Genomic DNA, 17,598 nt, shown 5'->3' with positions numbered 1-17,598 from the left:
GCACAGGAATCCAGGTTTGCAACGACGGCAGCCCGGCGATTGCCAGGCGTCCGTGCCTCAGCCAGGGTACGGCAGCGGGGAATTACATCCCCGGTTAGCCACGCCGGTAGGGTTAATGGAGGGCGAGGCTCCTCCGTTAACCCTGCTAGTTTTCCTGGTCGGAGTAGGTCGCCTCCTGGTCGTCAAGCTCTTGGAGACTGTCTTCCAGTTCCGCTCGGAGCTCCTCGACCCGTGCGCGGGTTTTGGGCTCAGAGCACTCCCGGGAGGTGTGCCCGCTCTTGCCACAATTCCAGCACTTCAACGCGACGTTGATGTTGTTCGAACTGCTAAGGTTAGCAGGTCGGGAAGTGGACTGACCTTGGCCGGCGACCGGTTGCGGGCTTGGGTTGCTCCCTGTAGGACCGCGGTTCCCTGTCTTATTATTGTCGCGGCGCTGTTTCTTTGTTGGCCTGCTGGCCAGCACGCCGTCGACCGTAACCGCCCGCTTCTGGTCGTCCTGTCTCTTCCTCCGTTCCTGGCCCTGGGACCAATACTCTTCGCAAGCATTGGCGATCTCCATTGCTGTACCAAAAGACTTGCCGATGGTCTTGTTCTGATACCACTTCGCCAAGTGGTCGTCGAGCCCTCGCCAATACCTCCAGGCGATCTCGCCTGCCTGGTCAGAGGTGTTGCCAATCTTTCGTTGCAAGTGGTCCCATTTCCGCCAGTACGCCATCGGCGACTCGCCGCCCTGCCGAAGCGTCCAGCTTTCCTCGTAGATGCGGTGCATCTGGAATTCGGGGTTTAAGTGTTCCCGACGGATGAACGCGACGAAGTGCGTCCATGTGCAGCGTGTAACTGGGGGTTCACTGGCGCGGAGTCGGTCGCGGTGCTTTCGCCAATCAGCCGCCAGTGCAGTAGTCAGCCGACTACCTGCCCAAATGATCTTCATGTCTTCCGACGCGTCGCTGCGTGCATCAGTGTTGTGGGCGTCCTCTATCGTCGCCAACCACTCTTCCGTCTCCGTAGCGGAGGCACCAATTTCCAGCCTCCCAATACCGTATTGCGGTGGCTTGTCGTCACGGTGGCGACTGCTAGGCGGTGGCCCCGTAACCCTTGCGGCCATAATGTTGGTCAGTGCCTCCAGCGTCTGCATAATGCGAGTGTATTCATCGCTTTGCAGCTGCTTTTTGGCCGGCGAGGTGTCGTTGAGCGGCAAGGTGTCGTTGAGCGGCACGTGTACCGGTCTCGTTTCTGATTCGACGGACGGGGTCGGGGTGCCTGCAGATGCTGCGCGCAAGGTGTGGCTGCCGTGCATTGGCGTAGGGGGTGGCATTGGCACGTCCTCGGCTTCTGACAGTTCGCGTGCTGATCGCGGAGTGGCCGCCCCATGATCGGACATTGCTCCTCGTGGAAAAGAAGTTGAAGAATGTAAGGGGCTGGTGTGCAATGCGTGGTCACGAAGGCTTAACTGGTTTGTACTGTTGTATTAAGACTTCAACTTAACGAACTATAGGAGATTAGTAGGCAAAGGCCTGCCAGCTAATATATACGTGGCTGGAAGATGCGGTGTAGCGCAAACCCAGTGGGGCGTGGCGCAGCTAAGTGGCTGTGCTAGTCCCGTGCAACGTGTCAAGATAGTTCGTTAAGTCCGCCGCTTGGTAAGCGACTGGTTGCCGAACCGGTGCGTAGGGACGCGTGTGTGGAATACCCTTACATAAACGCTTTTACTAGTCCTTAAAGGGCATACTATACCCGCTAATACAGACCTACCTTAGCGTTACAATCTTAAACCTAGTTAGTAAAGCGATTCTTATATACCGCTACCGCCTTATAAAGTACGGCTATAGCCTATACTTCCTAACCTTTAGCTGCTAGCCTTCTATGCACGTAACGTACGCGCAGTACGTGTAAGAGCTTACTTGTGCAAAGAAGGCGAAAGCAGCTAAATAGCAGGCCTATAATCTAACAGACCTTAGTAGTATTTAAGATTGGCTAGCCTCTATAAAGCACGTCTAGATAGCTATATAAGGCCTTCTATAAGCTAACAAAGCCGCCTCTTGTTACTTTAGTATTAGAGACTAGGTGCTTTAGGCCTAACCCTAGAAGCACAAGCATAAGCCTTTTTATAAAGGACCGCTCTAGGTAACCTAGGTGCTCCCGAACGGCCGCCTTAAGCTTTGCACGCTTAATAGCACTAGACTCTTAAATCTATAGCATCCTAATAACGTCTTTCTAGCGTACGTCTAGGATTACAAACCCGTCCTAAGCCTCTAGTACAGCTTAAAAACGATGCTAAAAGCTAACTAAAGACGCTAGAGCTAAAAAGCTAGCTTATAAGTAACGATTTTTTATACTTTTCCTTATTTTATTTTTTACTGCCCTTATTATTATCTTCCTACCTCCCCGGCTAAACATACGAGTGACTTGGCCGGTACCCTAAATTGCTAGCAAATTACACTGTTTTGGGAGTACCTTTTTGTATATAATATGGAGAAATCGGGGACGATTTTGTTTAAGAAGGGGGCGTGTGGATTTCCCCGAGGTCACCTGACTTGACCTCGGCCGCCGAAATTACTAGATAAGACGAAGCCCTGATCTGCGCGCATACTGCGCACAGTCTGGTCTTCAATCAGTCAACCACCGAACGAAATATTATCACTAGATCTTCTGAAGGCCTTAGAGCTTACTACGATACGTGCAACTGGTCCGGACGAATATCCCACAAGGATTACCGTACGGGTCTTACACTGGTGATCACGCAGAACGTGCGTGACAGACTAGTGGTGCACGGAGTAGAAGCCACAAGTGGTGCGACAGTCATGTGACCTATGGTTCCACCATAGCTAAGATTTATTGGGACCTCTTTTCGTGCAGATACCCCGTGCTTCCACCTCTTAAGTTGAGTCGGGGACGCATCCTGCTAGTAAGAGAAAGCATTGAGGCTTTTTGTTAATGACCTTTGTTGAAAACCCACAAGCTGCTCTGACTCAAGCTATACGTCTTTCTTGCCATTCTTGCCATGTAGAATGGCTTTCTTCTTAAAATCTTGATTAGTGCAAAACCTCGAGCCTAGACAGGAAGATCGGCGATTCTTACTGTACCTGGAAAGACGGGAAAGCTGAGATCGAATTGGACGTTGCCAACTTCTGTCCGTCGAAAGCTGTGTGTCGCTGTAATCGTCCAGAACATGACATCATTGTTGAATTGCTCTTGGTAAGGCCAGAGGCTGACACACCATTGTATGGGACTGCCGGCAACCGTCTGGCTCTGATCGCCCGGCTAAATGAGCATCCAAAGATGCTCAAATCAATGATGCCGTTGTCTTCAAGAATTTCCTCCCTCTTATGTGTTTCCGACATGCGATCTTCCTCTTGCACAACAAGCAACTGGAACTCTCCATGCGTATCTTCGTCCAGTTCGTCGTCTTTGAGAGCATTCTGTATTTGATTATTCTCGCAGCAGATGCGCTATTGCTATAGTGGCTTTATACTAAGTGCTATAGCTGCTAAGAAAGAAAGTCATTGCTTCGAGATTCACACCTTTGGCCCAGTTGAGAGCGGTCTCCCCGCTAACATCTGTCGCGGTGATTCGAGCACCCCTTTGCAGAAGATGGCGCACCATTGTAATGTCCCCTTTGATAGCTGCATTGTGAAGTACGGTTGCCTTCCTAGCGCCATACTGGGTATTGATATCAGCACCACCGGCAAGAAGCAAATCTACGACGGTCACTTTTGGCCTCCGGCCACTGACAGCCTCGTGCAACACGGTCATTCCATCATCGTCAACCACTTGCACATCAGCTCCAGCTTTGATGAGTATCTGAGCCACTTCCTCCGAACCAGACGCTGATGCTATGTGGAGTGCTGTCACACCATCTGTGTCCGGACCTGGTCCAAAATTGTCTTTCTTGTTCTTCTGATTGACATCAGCCCCCTTCTCCACCAGAAGTTTGGCTACTTCCAGAGTCCCAAAATAGGCTGCGTAATATAGTGCACAGCAGCCAAAGCGGTCCTTTGCTGTGACATCTGCCCCGTGTTCGACAAGTCGCCGTACCAAACCGACGTTATGCATCCCATGGCTAGTGTGACAACAAAGCATAGCTTGCATCTAGATCTGCCCCTGCTAGAATGAGAAGATCAAGCACGGCAAGACGGTGATTGGACTCTTGTTTGGCTTCGACCTGCTGTTCGCTCTTCTGTTCATCATCTTCCGTTCGGTCTTCAGTCCAGGGGGTTAAGGGGCTGACTTTCTCGTCCATGAGAGGCATACACCCATCTATTCCTAAGCCGAACAACCACGACAGGGCTGTTTCTCCGTTCCTGTCTTTTGCATTTGGTTGTGCTCCGTGCTGGAGTAGTTGCTCCACCACTAGAGCACTTCCATGAAATTCCGTTGCCATATGCAGTGGTGTTGCCCCATCGTTATCGGCTGCTTGAATATCGGCGCCGTGGCCGAGCAAGAGCCGAACACCAGTGCTGTAGCCTCTATAGGCCGCCCAATGCAAAGGAGTCCTGCCGTAGCTCTCCTTTATGTCGACATCGGCGCCATTCACCAGTAGGAGCTGTAGCACATCGGCATCCTCACGTGTAACGGCAAAGTGTAAAAGCGGGACGTCCCACTTGACACTCACATTTGGATCTGCCCCCTTCCTCAATAGAGCGTCGACTTCGACTTCGTCTGCCTGCTCAACTGCACGGCGGAGAAGCGCAGTTGCTATCCATCGCTCAGTCTCATCTTCCTTGCCCATGTGCTCCAGCAGTATCTTGACGACAGTCTCGTGTTCATTCATGGCAGCCTTGTCAACTGCTGTTTTCCCCTCAAAGTCCTCCGCTAGCACGTCTGCATTGTTCTGCATCAGTACTCTGATTATCGCTTCTTGACCTGTCCGTGCCGCATAGTGCAACGCAGATTGACCGCTTTCATCTCTGGTCAAGACATCTATGCCTGTAGCGATCAAGTGCTCCACAACCTTGATGTGACCGGCTTGGGAGGCTTGATGGAGCGCCGTCTGACCTTTTTCGTCGGTTGCAGATATGTTGGCCTTATTGTTTAGAAGCATGAGAACCAAAGCATCGTGACCCTTTTCAGCAGCGCGGTTCAACGGGGTCCTGCCCAGCTCCTCGTAGCCGGACTCGTAGTCGGACTTGTCTCTGTTTCTGATTTCGTCGTTTTTATCTAGTGTGGGAGAAGAAGGCTCTTTGTCGGCAAGTCTCTTTCTGCCATACGCCACGGCGTCTTTCTGATTGACATTTTGCTCCCTTTTTAATCAGAACTTGCGCCACGCCGATATGGCCATACTCCGCTGCGAGGTGGAGCGGCGACTTCCCCCTTGAAGCACGGACATTACAGTCTGCCCCGGCATCGATGAGAAGCCTTACCACAGGCTCGTGTCCATTTCGAGCGGCTATATGCAACGGTGTTAGGCCACCGATTTTTTTGGATGCCACATTTGCCCCTGCCTGCAACAGGAAGTCGACCATTGGAGTATGGCCCGCCTCCGCCGCTACATAGAGTGGTGTCATACCCCAGTCCGTTCTAGCATTAACGTCGGCCCACCCTGTTTGTATATTTCGTGCAATATCGACGAGATTGAACAAGGCGGCGACGTGAAGTCGGGTGATTTTCCCACAGTTTATACTTTTGATCGGGGAAAGTCGAAGCTGCTTTGCCTCGTCGATCGCTTGATAGGTACTCAGGATGCGGATGCTGTTGCCCAAATATTCTAGGGCAAGCCTACGGATATCGTCGTTCATTTCGTCACGTATGTGATCTCCCCAGTAGCTGGCCGCGTACCCTAAAAATGGGTATTTGTCAAGGCGTGCTGCGAGCTCCTCTTCGGTTGAGCAATGTATCTCAGAAAACGGTTTGAATAACAAGTACCGCAGACAGGTCATGGCTATGGTTGAAGGTGCTCCGAGAAACAGACCCGTGCGAATACGCTCAAAGTAATCCTGCGCTGTGTAGTGCACTAGGCGGATCTGGTTGCTTTCCTCGTCCACGGTTACCAGGCCAGCGCATACCGTCACCATAAGATCCGTTTCATAGAGGCCATCTTCGTCGAAATCATCGTCGAGATCGTCGTTGGGATCGTCGTCGTCTGGCTCAGTGGCCAAGGCGTGCTTTAGTTCCGCAACGGTGAGTGGCCGGTAGGAATATGAAATCCAATATAACACTCTGTAGGCTAGGGAAGTTTTCTCCTCGTCAAGGGTTTTTATCCGTTGCAGCGCCTGTTCGTAGGTCTCGTCAAGTTCTATAGGCAAGCTGCGCAATGCTGCTCGGACGCCGCGGATATTCAACTTTCTCGCCAGACTGTCCATGTGTAACTGAGCAAGCAGAAACCTAATCCAAAAGTCACAAATTTAGAGAGAACGGTATTACTTGGCGAAACAAACAGGAGGGACATGTAAAGAGAAGATATGCGTACATTCCTTGACAGTTCCGAGTGATGGTCTCGGAAATTTCCTCCCTTAGTGACGGTGTCGATCTGACATGCCCTGACAGCGACTTCTTTTGTTCAATGCGTGCCTCGACGTATCGCCTAACGTCGTCATCGGTTGCTTTGATATCGATTTGTGGGAAACCTCCAAGACTGTTTTCGATCTTTTGAGAGTATCTAGAGGTAATCAGGACATGTGCGTTCTGTGACAGCTTTTGGAACTCGGCGATCAGCTCATCCCTTGTGTTGTTGCGTTCAGGACACTCGTCAAGAGCATCTACCACGACAAAGACTGGTAAGAGTTTCGCCTCTCGCTCGAGCAGCCGAGCAAGCACTTCCAGATCTGGACGCGTCCTATTCCTGAGGTAACGGTTGTAAAGGTCGCGCACGTCATCCGGGAGAGCAGCTCGACGTTGGATAAGCTACTTTAGTAAGCTTCCAACCATACTCAAAGACGTTTGAACCTCCTCCTCTTTGTAGCTGAAGTATAGGTAGATTACGGCAGCTTGCGTGCGTTGATTCTCTAGCCAATCGATAACCATTGACCTGTGAACTGCGATTAGCAACCTGAGCCACTGAGCATGTCTGTAGCAGAGCGGGTAATACACACGCCAGAGTCGTCTTTCCAGCGCCCGCTATATTTCATTAGCGACATCGCATAGATACGATTATATCGTAAAGGGACTGGTCTTACGCAATCCCGAACACCACAACGTTCTCTCCGATCCGTCTACCCAATTCTGGAAGTCGGGATGAGAGAGGAGCCACTCTCCCGTTTCAGCTTGACGCCTTTTGAAAAAGTCTTTCTGTTTTGCTTTAAAGTCCAGGGTGGAGAGCCAGGCAGTGATCTCTTGGAATTCTTTATCTAAATCGTCGGTTTTTTGTTTAGTTTGGGCAATATTAGTAATAGCTGCTTTATAGGCTGTTGGTACAAACCTTCTCGTTCCGCAGTAGCTTTACCAATAGCTCCCTGTAAGTCCGTTTTGACATCCACTAGCTCTCGTTTCGTTGCCAAAGAAAGCTTGCTGAAGAATACATTAGCGATACAAGTAAACGCCACGCCCGTTGAAAAGGAGTGCCTTACAACTGATCCCTCTGCAAAGCAATCGTGACGAGTGATTTGACCCTTTCAATTTGCAATAGCACCTCGTCGATTTCTTTCTTGCCAAGTGTCCAGGTTAAAGCCTTTCCTATCTTCTTCAGACGCCCAGTAGGCGGATCGAATCTCGTGGTCAAGTTCTCCATATGATCTCGTAGCTGGTCCAACGGACCCCCCTTAACGCCTAAGCCGCGGAGGGACGCGAACCATGGCTCCGAGGCAGAATTGGCATCCTCCACCTGGAATCTCAGATCAGTCAACATTGACAGAAGGCTAGAGGAGTGTCGGGCAAGCTGGGCCCGCTGAGCCGGGGCATCCTTGACGTCATTAACATATTTGATGACCTTTGTTGTCACATCAATTAGTTGAACAATGCTAGCAACGAGGCCTACTACCGAAACGGGATCCATCATGAGGCGCGCTTAGGTAGAACTACTCTGTAGTACGATGGGCGGACAAATTGAGGGAAGAGCCAGATTTTGTGTCTAGTATTACTAAATTGATTTAGAGGTGCAGGTGGGACTTTTATAGGGGCTTGCCATAACAGTTTCCGGCATTATAGACATTCTAATTGGTCTAGCCATAACTAAGTCCTTCGACTAACCCCGCCTTCCTTATAAAGCTAGCATACTGTCAATACTCGTACAATAACAAAAGAGATGAGAGAGTAGCACATCCTCTCACACATCACGGTTGGACCACATGGAGGAGACCGCATTACAGGATCCCCAATACGGGTCGGACACAGGCAAAACTAGCCACTACAAGCTTTTTTTATGTGTTGATGAAGAAGTGTGAATACAACCTGCAACACTCTGACTAAGTTTTGTCCTGGATGTAACGCAATCGCAGCTCTTCTGTGGAAAGTTCACCAAATCGCTGCAGGACACAGGCACATATACTTTGTATTGCCATAATACTCCCATCTGTTTCAAGGTTATGATGGCCATTTCCGTAGACGATATCGCAAGCACGTCCTAATTTCTGATCAATTGCAACTAGTAAGGGGTAGTCCTTTTAATATTTTGAAATTTTAGAGCGGAATGAGGGGGGCTTGTTTCCTACCTTTGCATTATTGGAAACGGGCACACCGGGATGGCCTGTACTGGAGTTTGGTTGGCTAATTGGCGTAAAGCTAAAGATACTTGTAGTGGCTGGAGCTTGCAGGGGTGCTGGGTCCTTGGGGAAAGGGTTGGGAAAAATCGACTTTGCTGACGCTGCTACTGTTGTAGTTGCTGGCGACTGAGCGGATTTGGTGGTCGTGAAGGTATTTTTGGTGGTCGTGAAGGTATTAACGCCAAGGTTCCCGAATAACCCTGCTTTCGTGCCGCTCTCAGAGGGTACAGATTTAGTTGAACTGGCCTTGTTGTACGTATTGTTCACGTTTGGTGAAGGTGAAAGCCATGTCTTGGAAGAAGGGACAGATTTTGTAGCAGAAGGGGTCGATGGAAGCACTACGTGAAAGTGTACGGTGAGTCAAGAATAAATGCCGGATTTGCAAGACACGTTGAGGGGAATGTGGAATGCCAGAACACACCTGTCACGGTTCGAGGCTTGTACACTCGGCATCTAGAGAGCCCTTGCTCGAGAATCCGGGCCTCGGCCTGTAGCTGGGCCCGATCGGCCATGGCTTCGTCTGACTCCGCGGCCAGCTCGTGCACTCTACCATCGCTCATCTTAAAGACGATGCCGGCCGTCAGGACTTCTGGAATGTCAGACACGAGACAGTTTTCCACGACAAGATTGATCACATTCTCGGTAAACGTTCTGTGGGACATCTGTCCGACAGAGACTGTGAGTACGCGCATAGTGTTTCGAGGAGAGGAGAAAAGAAGCCCGAGCTCACATCATAGTAGGTTGTCATCATATCGACAACATTGTCGGCACCAAATTTACTGTCCGGCAGAATCGCGGCAGTGCGAATGGAAAGCGAGAGCTGAGCCGGTGTGAGCCGGTCTCCCGAGTCCTTAGTTTTCGAAAAGACCTCGGGATGTTCAGTTTCCAGGACGGAGACCACCCTTTTCCCAAGGCGGAGCATTGTGGCTGCGTTCAGGGACGTACGGAACTCAGTCTCCATCGGCAGTCCGTTGCCCTGAACGTAGGGACGCAAAATCTCGTCCAGCTTCGCCTCGAGGATCTCCCTCTTTCTGTCAAAGAACGGGTCCGAGTACCTATTCAAAAAGGCCGCCTGGGTGTGCTTGTCATCTCCTATAACGTGCGCAAAGACGTCTTCGACAAATGATTGGGCAAACTTGAGGACGAGGTCGAGATGGAAGCGCGCAATCTCCCTCCAGGGTTTGGCCTGCTGTCGGAAGAGACTGATGGCGAGATCGCTGCTGGGGACGCCTGGGAGCTCCTGGCCCTGGTTGTCGGCAGCAAACACCTCAATCTCGCGGTTAAACTGTTCTTGAGAGACGGCGGTAGGATGCGGGAAGTGGCTGTACTGTGCCGTGAGGGCTTGCAGGTACGGGGGTATAGCCGTTTTGTCTGCAGCGTCCGTGCCCCAAAATATAAACTCACCGGAAACAATCTTCCTGGCAGCACCCTTCTCCTTAAGGACGCTATAAAAGACGCTGTTCAGCTTCCGCAGGTTCGCGCGCAGCTTGCGCGGCCCGCCCGCATCGTCCTCTTGTCCGTCAAAAAAGGCGTCGGCATAACGTCCGTTGACACCGTCGCTGGCCAGGCGGTGGAATTCCTTGGCAACGTCGTGCAGGTACAGCCGCAGCTCGTCTAGATCGACTCTCGGCCTCCCCAGACATCGCAGCGCTTCCTTTCGCTGGTGCAGCTTCTCCTCGATCTTCTGGATCAGCTCGGGCAGGCTGGCCTTGATGTGCTCGAGAAGAACCTTGCTAAGCGTCTTGCGCAGGCTCTGGGCTCCTCGATGTGCCTGCTGGACAGAGCTCCAGTCCCCTGTCCGGAAGAACTGCTGCTCCATGGCATCTCTCTTATCAAACGAAACGTCTGGCTGGTCCTGTTTCTGCTTCTCGGACAGGTTACGCAGGACGAACCAGCCGAGACCGAGCTTGTTTGTCAGATCGCGTCCCTTGATGACGTCCACAAACTGCTGCGTGACCCCCTCTTCGCTCAGCAAGTCCGGCTTGGTGATCACACCCACGGTGCGCTTTCTCTCCGGGTCGTGCATCTTTGCCATCATCATGACGTCCTGGTTTGCGAGCTGGTTGGTTGCCATTACAACGGCCAGAATGATGCTTCGTTTCTGGGCCATGTACTCGTTTGTGAGCTGTTTGACAGTCTCTATGTCCTCCGCAGTCTGTTCGGCTGTCACATTGCGAAAGATTCCGGGGAGATCGACGAGCGTGAGTGGGTACACGTCAGGCCGTGAGATCTCGATACGCAGGACATCTTTCGAGAACCGCTTCTTCCCTTGGCCCCCATACGCGTGCGCACCGATGACGCCCATGTGCGCCTTGGCCTCATCGATGATGCGCGGCAGCGAGGCCACATCGTAGTTGGTCCGCGTAAACGGCTCACCGTGACTTCTGCCATCCTTTTTGCCGTTGTTTTCGGCCACGCGGATGCTGACTGTCACTCTGGTCTCATCTGCTCGACGCAGAACCAGCTCTGTCGCAAAGCGAGTGCATAGCTTTGCGTCGACGGGAAACCGGACGCGAGATATGGCCTCGAGAACAGAGCTCTTGCCTGTCGATTGGTCACCCACCACGATGATTTGAGGAAGCGACTCGATTTTGTCAATTTCCAGCTCACGCAGACTGTCGATGGTGTCGAGTAAGGCTCTAGCCTCTTCGCCGTTTAGTCCTTTTAGATATTCAAGCGGCTTTGCGTTAGAGAGCTGCTGCTGTGTCGTCATTGTGGCCTTTTTACGCAGTCAAAACTCAATATTGAGAGGAAGACAGAGACAATGATGGCTTAACTTGTATATGAAATGCTCATAAAAAGACCGAGATGTGATAATTATAAAAAAGAGATATTGACGCAGATTGCAAGAGCTCGTCCCATATCTATACTGAGAGGCATTTGTCCCGAAACTGGAGAAAATAGTTCTGGCGCCTCCCTCCTTGCCTGAGAAAGATGTACCGGCAGCATATTACGACCAAAACGTTAACTAGGGGCTACAGTTTAATAAGGTGTACTCCGTAACGTACGGGATATGTAGGGCTGTTTAAAATACCCGCTTCCTGTAGGCGCTTAGACGACTGGCTACTGCAGGGGTGATGACAGTTTTTATCTACAGCACAACACGGCGCGTATGTCGTAGAGTTGATGATAGCCTCTCAATGGACAAATTCTACGCATATCTGCAGGTACCCCTGTACAGTATGCGATATAGAACGCAGGACGCCCTTGGGTCCGGATCCTATTTATGACTGCTATCAATCCCTAACAGCGCATTCTGCACGTTGTGCTCCACTCCACGAAGCGCTGACCCGCACGACAAAAACGGCATCATCCCAACCCCGTTCTATTTCCTGTCGCTCATGTCATCTCACACACTTGATTGGCCACGGGGATGTATCGATTCAAGTCTCTCTAAAAACCGTGATAAGCAAGACCATCATGTGTACTCCGTAGAAGCGGCAATTCTGCGCCCTGTTTTCAAAGAAAAAAAAGGATGTCTGATGAATCGGGTGTCATGCAATGTTCATGAAAACTCGCAGGGTGCGCACCACGAAGAAATAAGAGTGAATATGCTGTCATATGCAAACATACTGTAAATTCTGACAGCGTGCACATGGTCTTATTAGAGCTAGGACTTGTCCAAATTCCTTACAATTACCCCAGCTTCTAGAATATTTTCTGTTGACTTTTACTTTCTCTAAATCTCTCTTTCTTCTCCAACCTAGGCATGACTACGCGGGAGCTGGCTTGTATGAGAAGTATCCCCTTATCACTTTCTTTGCTTCTTCTCTTCCTTAAGGCTGGATGTTGGGCTTGTGTTTGATTATTTCTTAGAGTGTGTTAATATAACGTAATATACGGAGTATGTACTGCCATTTAAGAAAGGAGCCACAAAGAAGTGACATCGTTCTTACAGGTAGTGTTAAGAGGAAAAATAACAATGTAAAGATCCGGCTTTTCGACAAAGAGATACAATTAAGAAGAAAAGTAACAAAATAATATAACAACACATACACCATGCTATTGCAAGACTAATCAAACATGATTAGTGCAGGCGGCCAAACTCTGCTTTGTTAAAAACGGACTCTACAATCCTTCTTAATAGTACTATATACTATATACAGAAAAAGAACAAGAACTCGCTCAACCTTAATAATATTTCTTCCCTAAAGTTTATTGCTTTAAGCACAATGTCTCGTAATAAAACTCAAACTCTCCCTCGAAATGTTTTTACCACGCTAGCTACTGTTAGTGTTTTAGTGCTCCTACCACCATATCACTAACAGTCAGATTTCATGGTAGAAACCCCTCACTTTTAGGCCGCTAAGTGCTTACTTACCCATAGGAGTAAGAATGCAGACCTGAACGGTTACAACCACCCTTTCTCTTCGAATTTACAGCTAGATAGTTCGACAGGGCACCTTCTACGTGGGAGGCAGGAGGGGTAGTCTATAGAATATCGCACGCTGTACGTCGCATGCCCCTCAGAAGGCGCGAGGGACGTTTCACACAATCTCCTTCTGTCCTGCTTTGACGTTAAAACGTATAAACGAATATAAATCGTGATGAGACCCCCACCCATGCATACGGTGAGAAACAGAAGGGCACAAGTATCAAAGTGGGCCATGCGCAGCGATATACACAGCCACCGCGTTAGCGGCCTGCCTAACGGTTGTGCCCAACGCCAGTGGATGACTTTATGCCTGATTGCGCACCTAAGTCTGTACGGACTCATGTAGCAAGCAGTACCGCGGAAACTCTCGTGCTAAGATGTGTGGAAGGAATTGTAACATGGCCAGTGGCTGTACACAAAAAGAGGACCCTTTGACTTACGGAGGAGGCTCAAGATTATGACATATATAAGGCGGCACTGTCTCACCTGCATTGGAGCACTCCCCATACACGCCGCAACTACTTTTCAACAAGCACCCCTCAACAGGCTTCGTTATTGACAGCTGCGATGGCGCCCATTGTAGTGGATCTTGTTCGTCGCTCATTCAATCCGGCTCGGCCATCCATCGAGTTCCAGGTCCAATGGACAATCCCTAGTGATATATTTTCCGTGCTTCTCATTTTTGGTGGCGATGTTGTCGCTCGTGCCCTTGCACAACTTGTTGGCTCCAGGATAGTCCCAGTTGCATTCTCTTTCGGTACTTTACCTTTACCGCTGGCTGCTTGAGATATTATCCCCTCTAATGGCTCTCTAGGATGGGTTGCTTATGCCGTGTCCGCACTCGTGGCTGCGGCTGGTGAAAACAAGCTTATGCCACTCCCTGATTCCTCCTGCCTTGTCATCAATGCTAAATCCGGATATTCGCGTTTTAATACCTCTTGGATTATTGGCCGCATCGTGAGGGATTACGATGCCTGGAAGGATGAGAAGGTATCAGAGCATCTCAAGAAAATGAAAGAGCTCAAATACGAGCTCCTCAGAGAAAAAGCGATCAGAAATAAACCTGAATCGAGCAACAGTGTTAAGAAAGCTGGTCTCTGTATCTCAGTATACGAGGCCGAGGAAGCAAAGGTCGGAACGTCAGGGCACGATTTCGTCTACTGGCCTGGCATTTGCACATCCATCATACAATTGGTGATCGCAGCAATTCCCTATGGATTATTCGGTGATTGGGGTATCTTCCTTATCACCGTTGTGGGAATCATACTGTCCTTTGTGACGGGAAGCCTTCCGCAGTGGAGGGAGGAAAAGTGGGCGTGCCGTGGTAAAAGCGACAAAGATATGATCTTGACAAGAGGCAATGGCAGTCAGCATGCCATTCTCATCCTTGGGAAAGGGAAAGGGTTTGATCTGGAAACTCTTGCCACAGGCCGGGACAGGACCAGTTTTTCTAACCCAAAGGCAACCCGAATTTCCTTGGTTATTCTTGCTGCTTTATGGGTTTTACTCCTTATCACGGCTGCTGGCATCAAAGAGAATACTTGGTTTCTGCTGGCCATCGGTGGCCTTGGACTTGCCGAGAATGCCTTTGTTGCGGGAACGATGCGCACTCCTTCTGCATATGGCATGTCGCTCTCTTTTGTGGAGGTTATTGGCAAGCCAAAGGTCATGGACAGCCTATTCGAGGTCGAGAAGAAGTATCCGCACGCAGGCTTGAGCATGGTCGGCATATTCTTTCCGGGAGGAAAATTAAGGCAAGACGAGAAAGAAAAGTGGGACGCCTTGAAAAAGAACGCAGAGGAGAGGGAGAAGGACGCAAAGGAGAGCTACAAAACCCGCACTGAACAGAATGGCAGCTAAGTATATCGTACGGGGTACGGAATAGTATGAAATAAATCGTACGGAGAAGTAAATATATGGGGCCAATGACAACACCGCTTTTTCTTGCTATGTAAGATATGTACGTACTCAAATAGGAGATTGTGAATTGCTAAATTTCTCGTCTTGATTACGGACACTTTCAGTCTCACCAGGATCTATATGGATTATGACGTATACAATAGAATTGGACTGCTTTATTTCTTCGTGTCTATGGACGAGGACTCTTCCAGAAAGAAATTTGTGTGCCTACGGTGCGAACAAGCATCTATAAAGTTACATGATCAACATAGCTCATGAATCGAGCTTTATCCTTATAGGCTACCCCCGAGAAATGCCAGAATTCCGTCCAGCCCCAAATCCCTAGTCGCAATGACACGATCCAATTGAGATTCAATGCTCGTAGCTTCCGTCTTGGAAGACTCAACCAAATCCTTTGCCCGAGTCGTCTCGCCTTTTATGGCTGCAGTCACTGCTTGTTCCGAGAACAACGTCACCCTGGCCACTCCGTTTGCCACTTCAAGCTCCGCTCCTCGCAAGACGGTCTTGATCCGTTCGCTAAGAAGCTTGGTCGCCTCCATGGCCGTTTTGGCATTGCTCTCAACGGCCTCCCGCGCTGCTGTATCCTGCTCTATGGCTTTTTTGGAGATATGCACAGCTCCTTGGGCGACATGAAGCTGTTCCTGAACCGCACAAGCCTCGCGCATTGTCCTATCTGCGAATTCTTTCAGCCTCTCGGCAAGCTCTTCTTGATAACTATCCTGGCCATCATCAGATCCATCGGGATTGGCATCTGGCTTGTCCGCATCACTGGCAACACGAGCGGCTTCAACCAGTTCGTCGGCCTTCTTGATAGTGTCTTGAGTGAGTTGCGTGACATTCCCCATAGCCGCCCAGGCATTTGCGGCACAGTCAAAGAAATCGGTGATTCGGACGGCCTTGACCATCACGGCATCCCGTTTTGTTGTGGCTGCCACATCGAGCATCCGCTCCTCGTGCCGGCGAGCCTCTGCAGCGTAATCGCGAGTGGTGGCAGCAGCAAGCTTTGCGCGCGACACCGCAATGGCGGCTTGACTGGATACGTCACGTAGGTTCTCGCAATATGCACGGTAAACATAGGTCCATGCAGCAAGAGACAAGGCGACGCTGAGCCCGATGCCAAGAAATGACAGAGACACGGGGGATACCGCGGTAACGAGCACAATGCATATTTAGAAATCAAAGAGACTCCGGTAGATTCGAAAGTGTTCGTGGTAACCGAAGCGGACCGGCCCCGAAAACCGTGGTAGTGAAACGAAATGACCGATAACGGCAGAAATCACGGCAACGAACGGGAGAGCCAGCCACGGCTCTAAAAGTATCATGGATCCATGAAGATGTGGCATGTACCATGCCAGAAAAATAAACGCGCCAGCTGTAACCTTGTCAACAAAGAAAGGGGCCTGCTTCACTCCATAGAAGGATTTTCAACTCACTCGTGATGAAAATATCGACATGGTTGTACGTAGTGCGCCAGCCCAGCGAGACTTTAGCAAAAATTGAGACCGGTGCCGGGACTTTGCTATTCTGACAATGCGGGACCCTTAAGCACCCACCCAGATATGCTAGCACCACGAGGAGACATATTGTCGGTGTTTGTAATGGACTCAACTGCGTCCAGTCTTCGAAAATTCGAAAAGGACCGAGCGTTTTATTGGCAAGTATAAAGACCAAGATTACTTGTCTGTCAGCGGTGCGAAGGCCACCATAGGAAAGGATGCCGTATTTGTCTCACGTTTAACATATAATGCGAGGTGCTGGAACTGTTCGTCAACAGCTCTCACCAGGTCGCTCACTGGTAGTGTCTGGTCAGCCATTGTCAGCTTGTGTGCTCCGTAGGAGTGCTCAGTCTGGTGTTGGAAGTTTGGTATGACTGGGCAAAGGCTTGAAAGTCCGCTGCTACTTTCCGTGCAGCATTTTATGGCCAAGGGCTGATGGAATCTCGATGATGGAACTCTCCGAATGTCCGACTCCGAAAATTCTTTACCCTTGCTCGATTGACCATCCACAAGCCTTAGTATTAGCTTCTGTCGATGAAAAGCGTTTCTGACGATTCGCACGACATAGCCACAGTCCGGACCCGGTAATTTGCTGGTGCCACGTCGTAGGGCATCTGACGTGTCTTGGCGTATACATATCTGTGGCATTTGTTGGGACGGTAGGCGAATTGTATCAACAAGTTCGGTTGAAATGCCTGTGTTCGGCTGTCTTGGCCAAGCTGACTGACACAAGGCTTCTCCTCATTATGACACTAGTACACCTAATGCGCATACAGGTATTGAACTACGACGTATGGGACTCCTCCGAACGTCTGTGTATCGTTGCGGCTGTCTGCTTCCGAACCACTTCGTATACTGAAGTGCATGAAACTCTCTACTAAACAGGTGGATAAGGACATCCTACGCCATGTTACAGTACATATGAGGAGAAAAGGCAAGCAGATCATGAGAGGCAGACAAAACTAGTGCATGCACTGTGGTAGTGAAATCTCTACACCGCGACCATTGTTCGTGTCTTGCCCCGTTTTCGCAATCACACAACTGTATTTCTTATTAGCTTTTTTTGTATCCAGTGTCCCCCGCGTGCGCGCCCTACTTTTGTTGAAATGGGTCAAAGTAAGTCTTTCCTACTCGTGCTTTACCAGGACCTCATAATAAAAAATTCCTATAGGGG

The 17,598-nt window shown here is 50.0% G+C and overlaps 4 protein-coding genes across 4 annotated transcripts; 1 reads left to right on the top strand and 3 right to left on the bottom strand.

Annotated features, from left to right (window-relative positions):
• Positions 1–4,060: 4,060 nt before the first annotated feature.
• On the bottom strand, positions 4,061–7,073 carry CMQ_6251 (nacht and ankyrin domain containing protein; the record flags this gene model as incomplete). Its single annotated transcript, XM_014315316.1, has 4 exons — positions 4,061–5,221; positions 5,361–6,321; positions 6,407–6,840; positions 7,029–7,073. 4 exons carry the CDS (start codon positions 7,071–7,073, stop codon positions 4,061–4,063), a joined length of 2,601 nt encoding a protein of 866 aa, XP_014170791.1.
• A 1,792-nt stretch (positions 7,074–8,865) lies between these two features.
• Positions 8,866–11,346, bottom strand: CMQ_6289 (dynamin family protein; the record flags this gene model as incomplete). The annotated part of the gene is made up of 3 exons (XM_014315354.1): positions 8,866–8,924; positions 9,055–9,295; positions 9,364–11,346. The coding sequence occupies 3 exons, from the start codon at positions 11,344–11,346 to the stop codon at positions 8,866–8,868; spliced, it is 2,283 nt and encodes a 760-aa protein (XP_014170829.1).
• Positions 11,347–14,019: 2,673 nt separating this feature from the next.
• Positions 14,020–14,868, top strand: CMQ_6083 (uncharacterized protein; the record flags this gene model as incomplete). Its single annotated transcript, XM_014315148.1, has 1 exon — positions 14,020–14,868. The coding sequence occupies one exon, from the start codon at positions 14,020–14,022 to the stop codon at positions 14,866–14,868; it is 849 nt and encodes a 282-aa protein (XP_014170623.1).
• A 332-nt stretch (positions 14,869–15,200) lies between these two features.
• On the bottom strand, positions 15,201–16,510 carry CMQ_6291 (uncharacterized protein; the record flags this gene model as incomplete). The annotated part of the gene is made up of 2 exons (XM_014315356.1): positions 15,201–15,960; positions 16,482–16,510. 2 exons carry the CDS (start codon positions 16,508–16,510, stop codon positions 15,201–15,203), a joined length of 789 nt encoding a protein of 262 aa, XP_014170831.1.
• Between the last annotated feature and the right edge of the window lie 1,088 nt (positions 16,511–17,598).

Source organism: Grosmannia clavigera, assembly GCF_000143105.1.
Source record: "Grosmannia clavigera kw1407 unplaced genomic scaffold GCSC_167, whole genome shotgun sequence".
Classification (NCBI taxonomy): Eukaryota; Fungi; Ascomycota; class Sordariomycetes; order Ophiostomatales; family Ophiostomataceae; genus Leptographium; species Leptographium clavigerum.
Note: the sequence above shows the minus strand (reverse complement) of the source record. Positions and strands in the feature narration are given on the sequence as shown.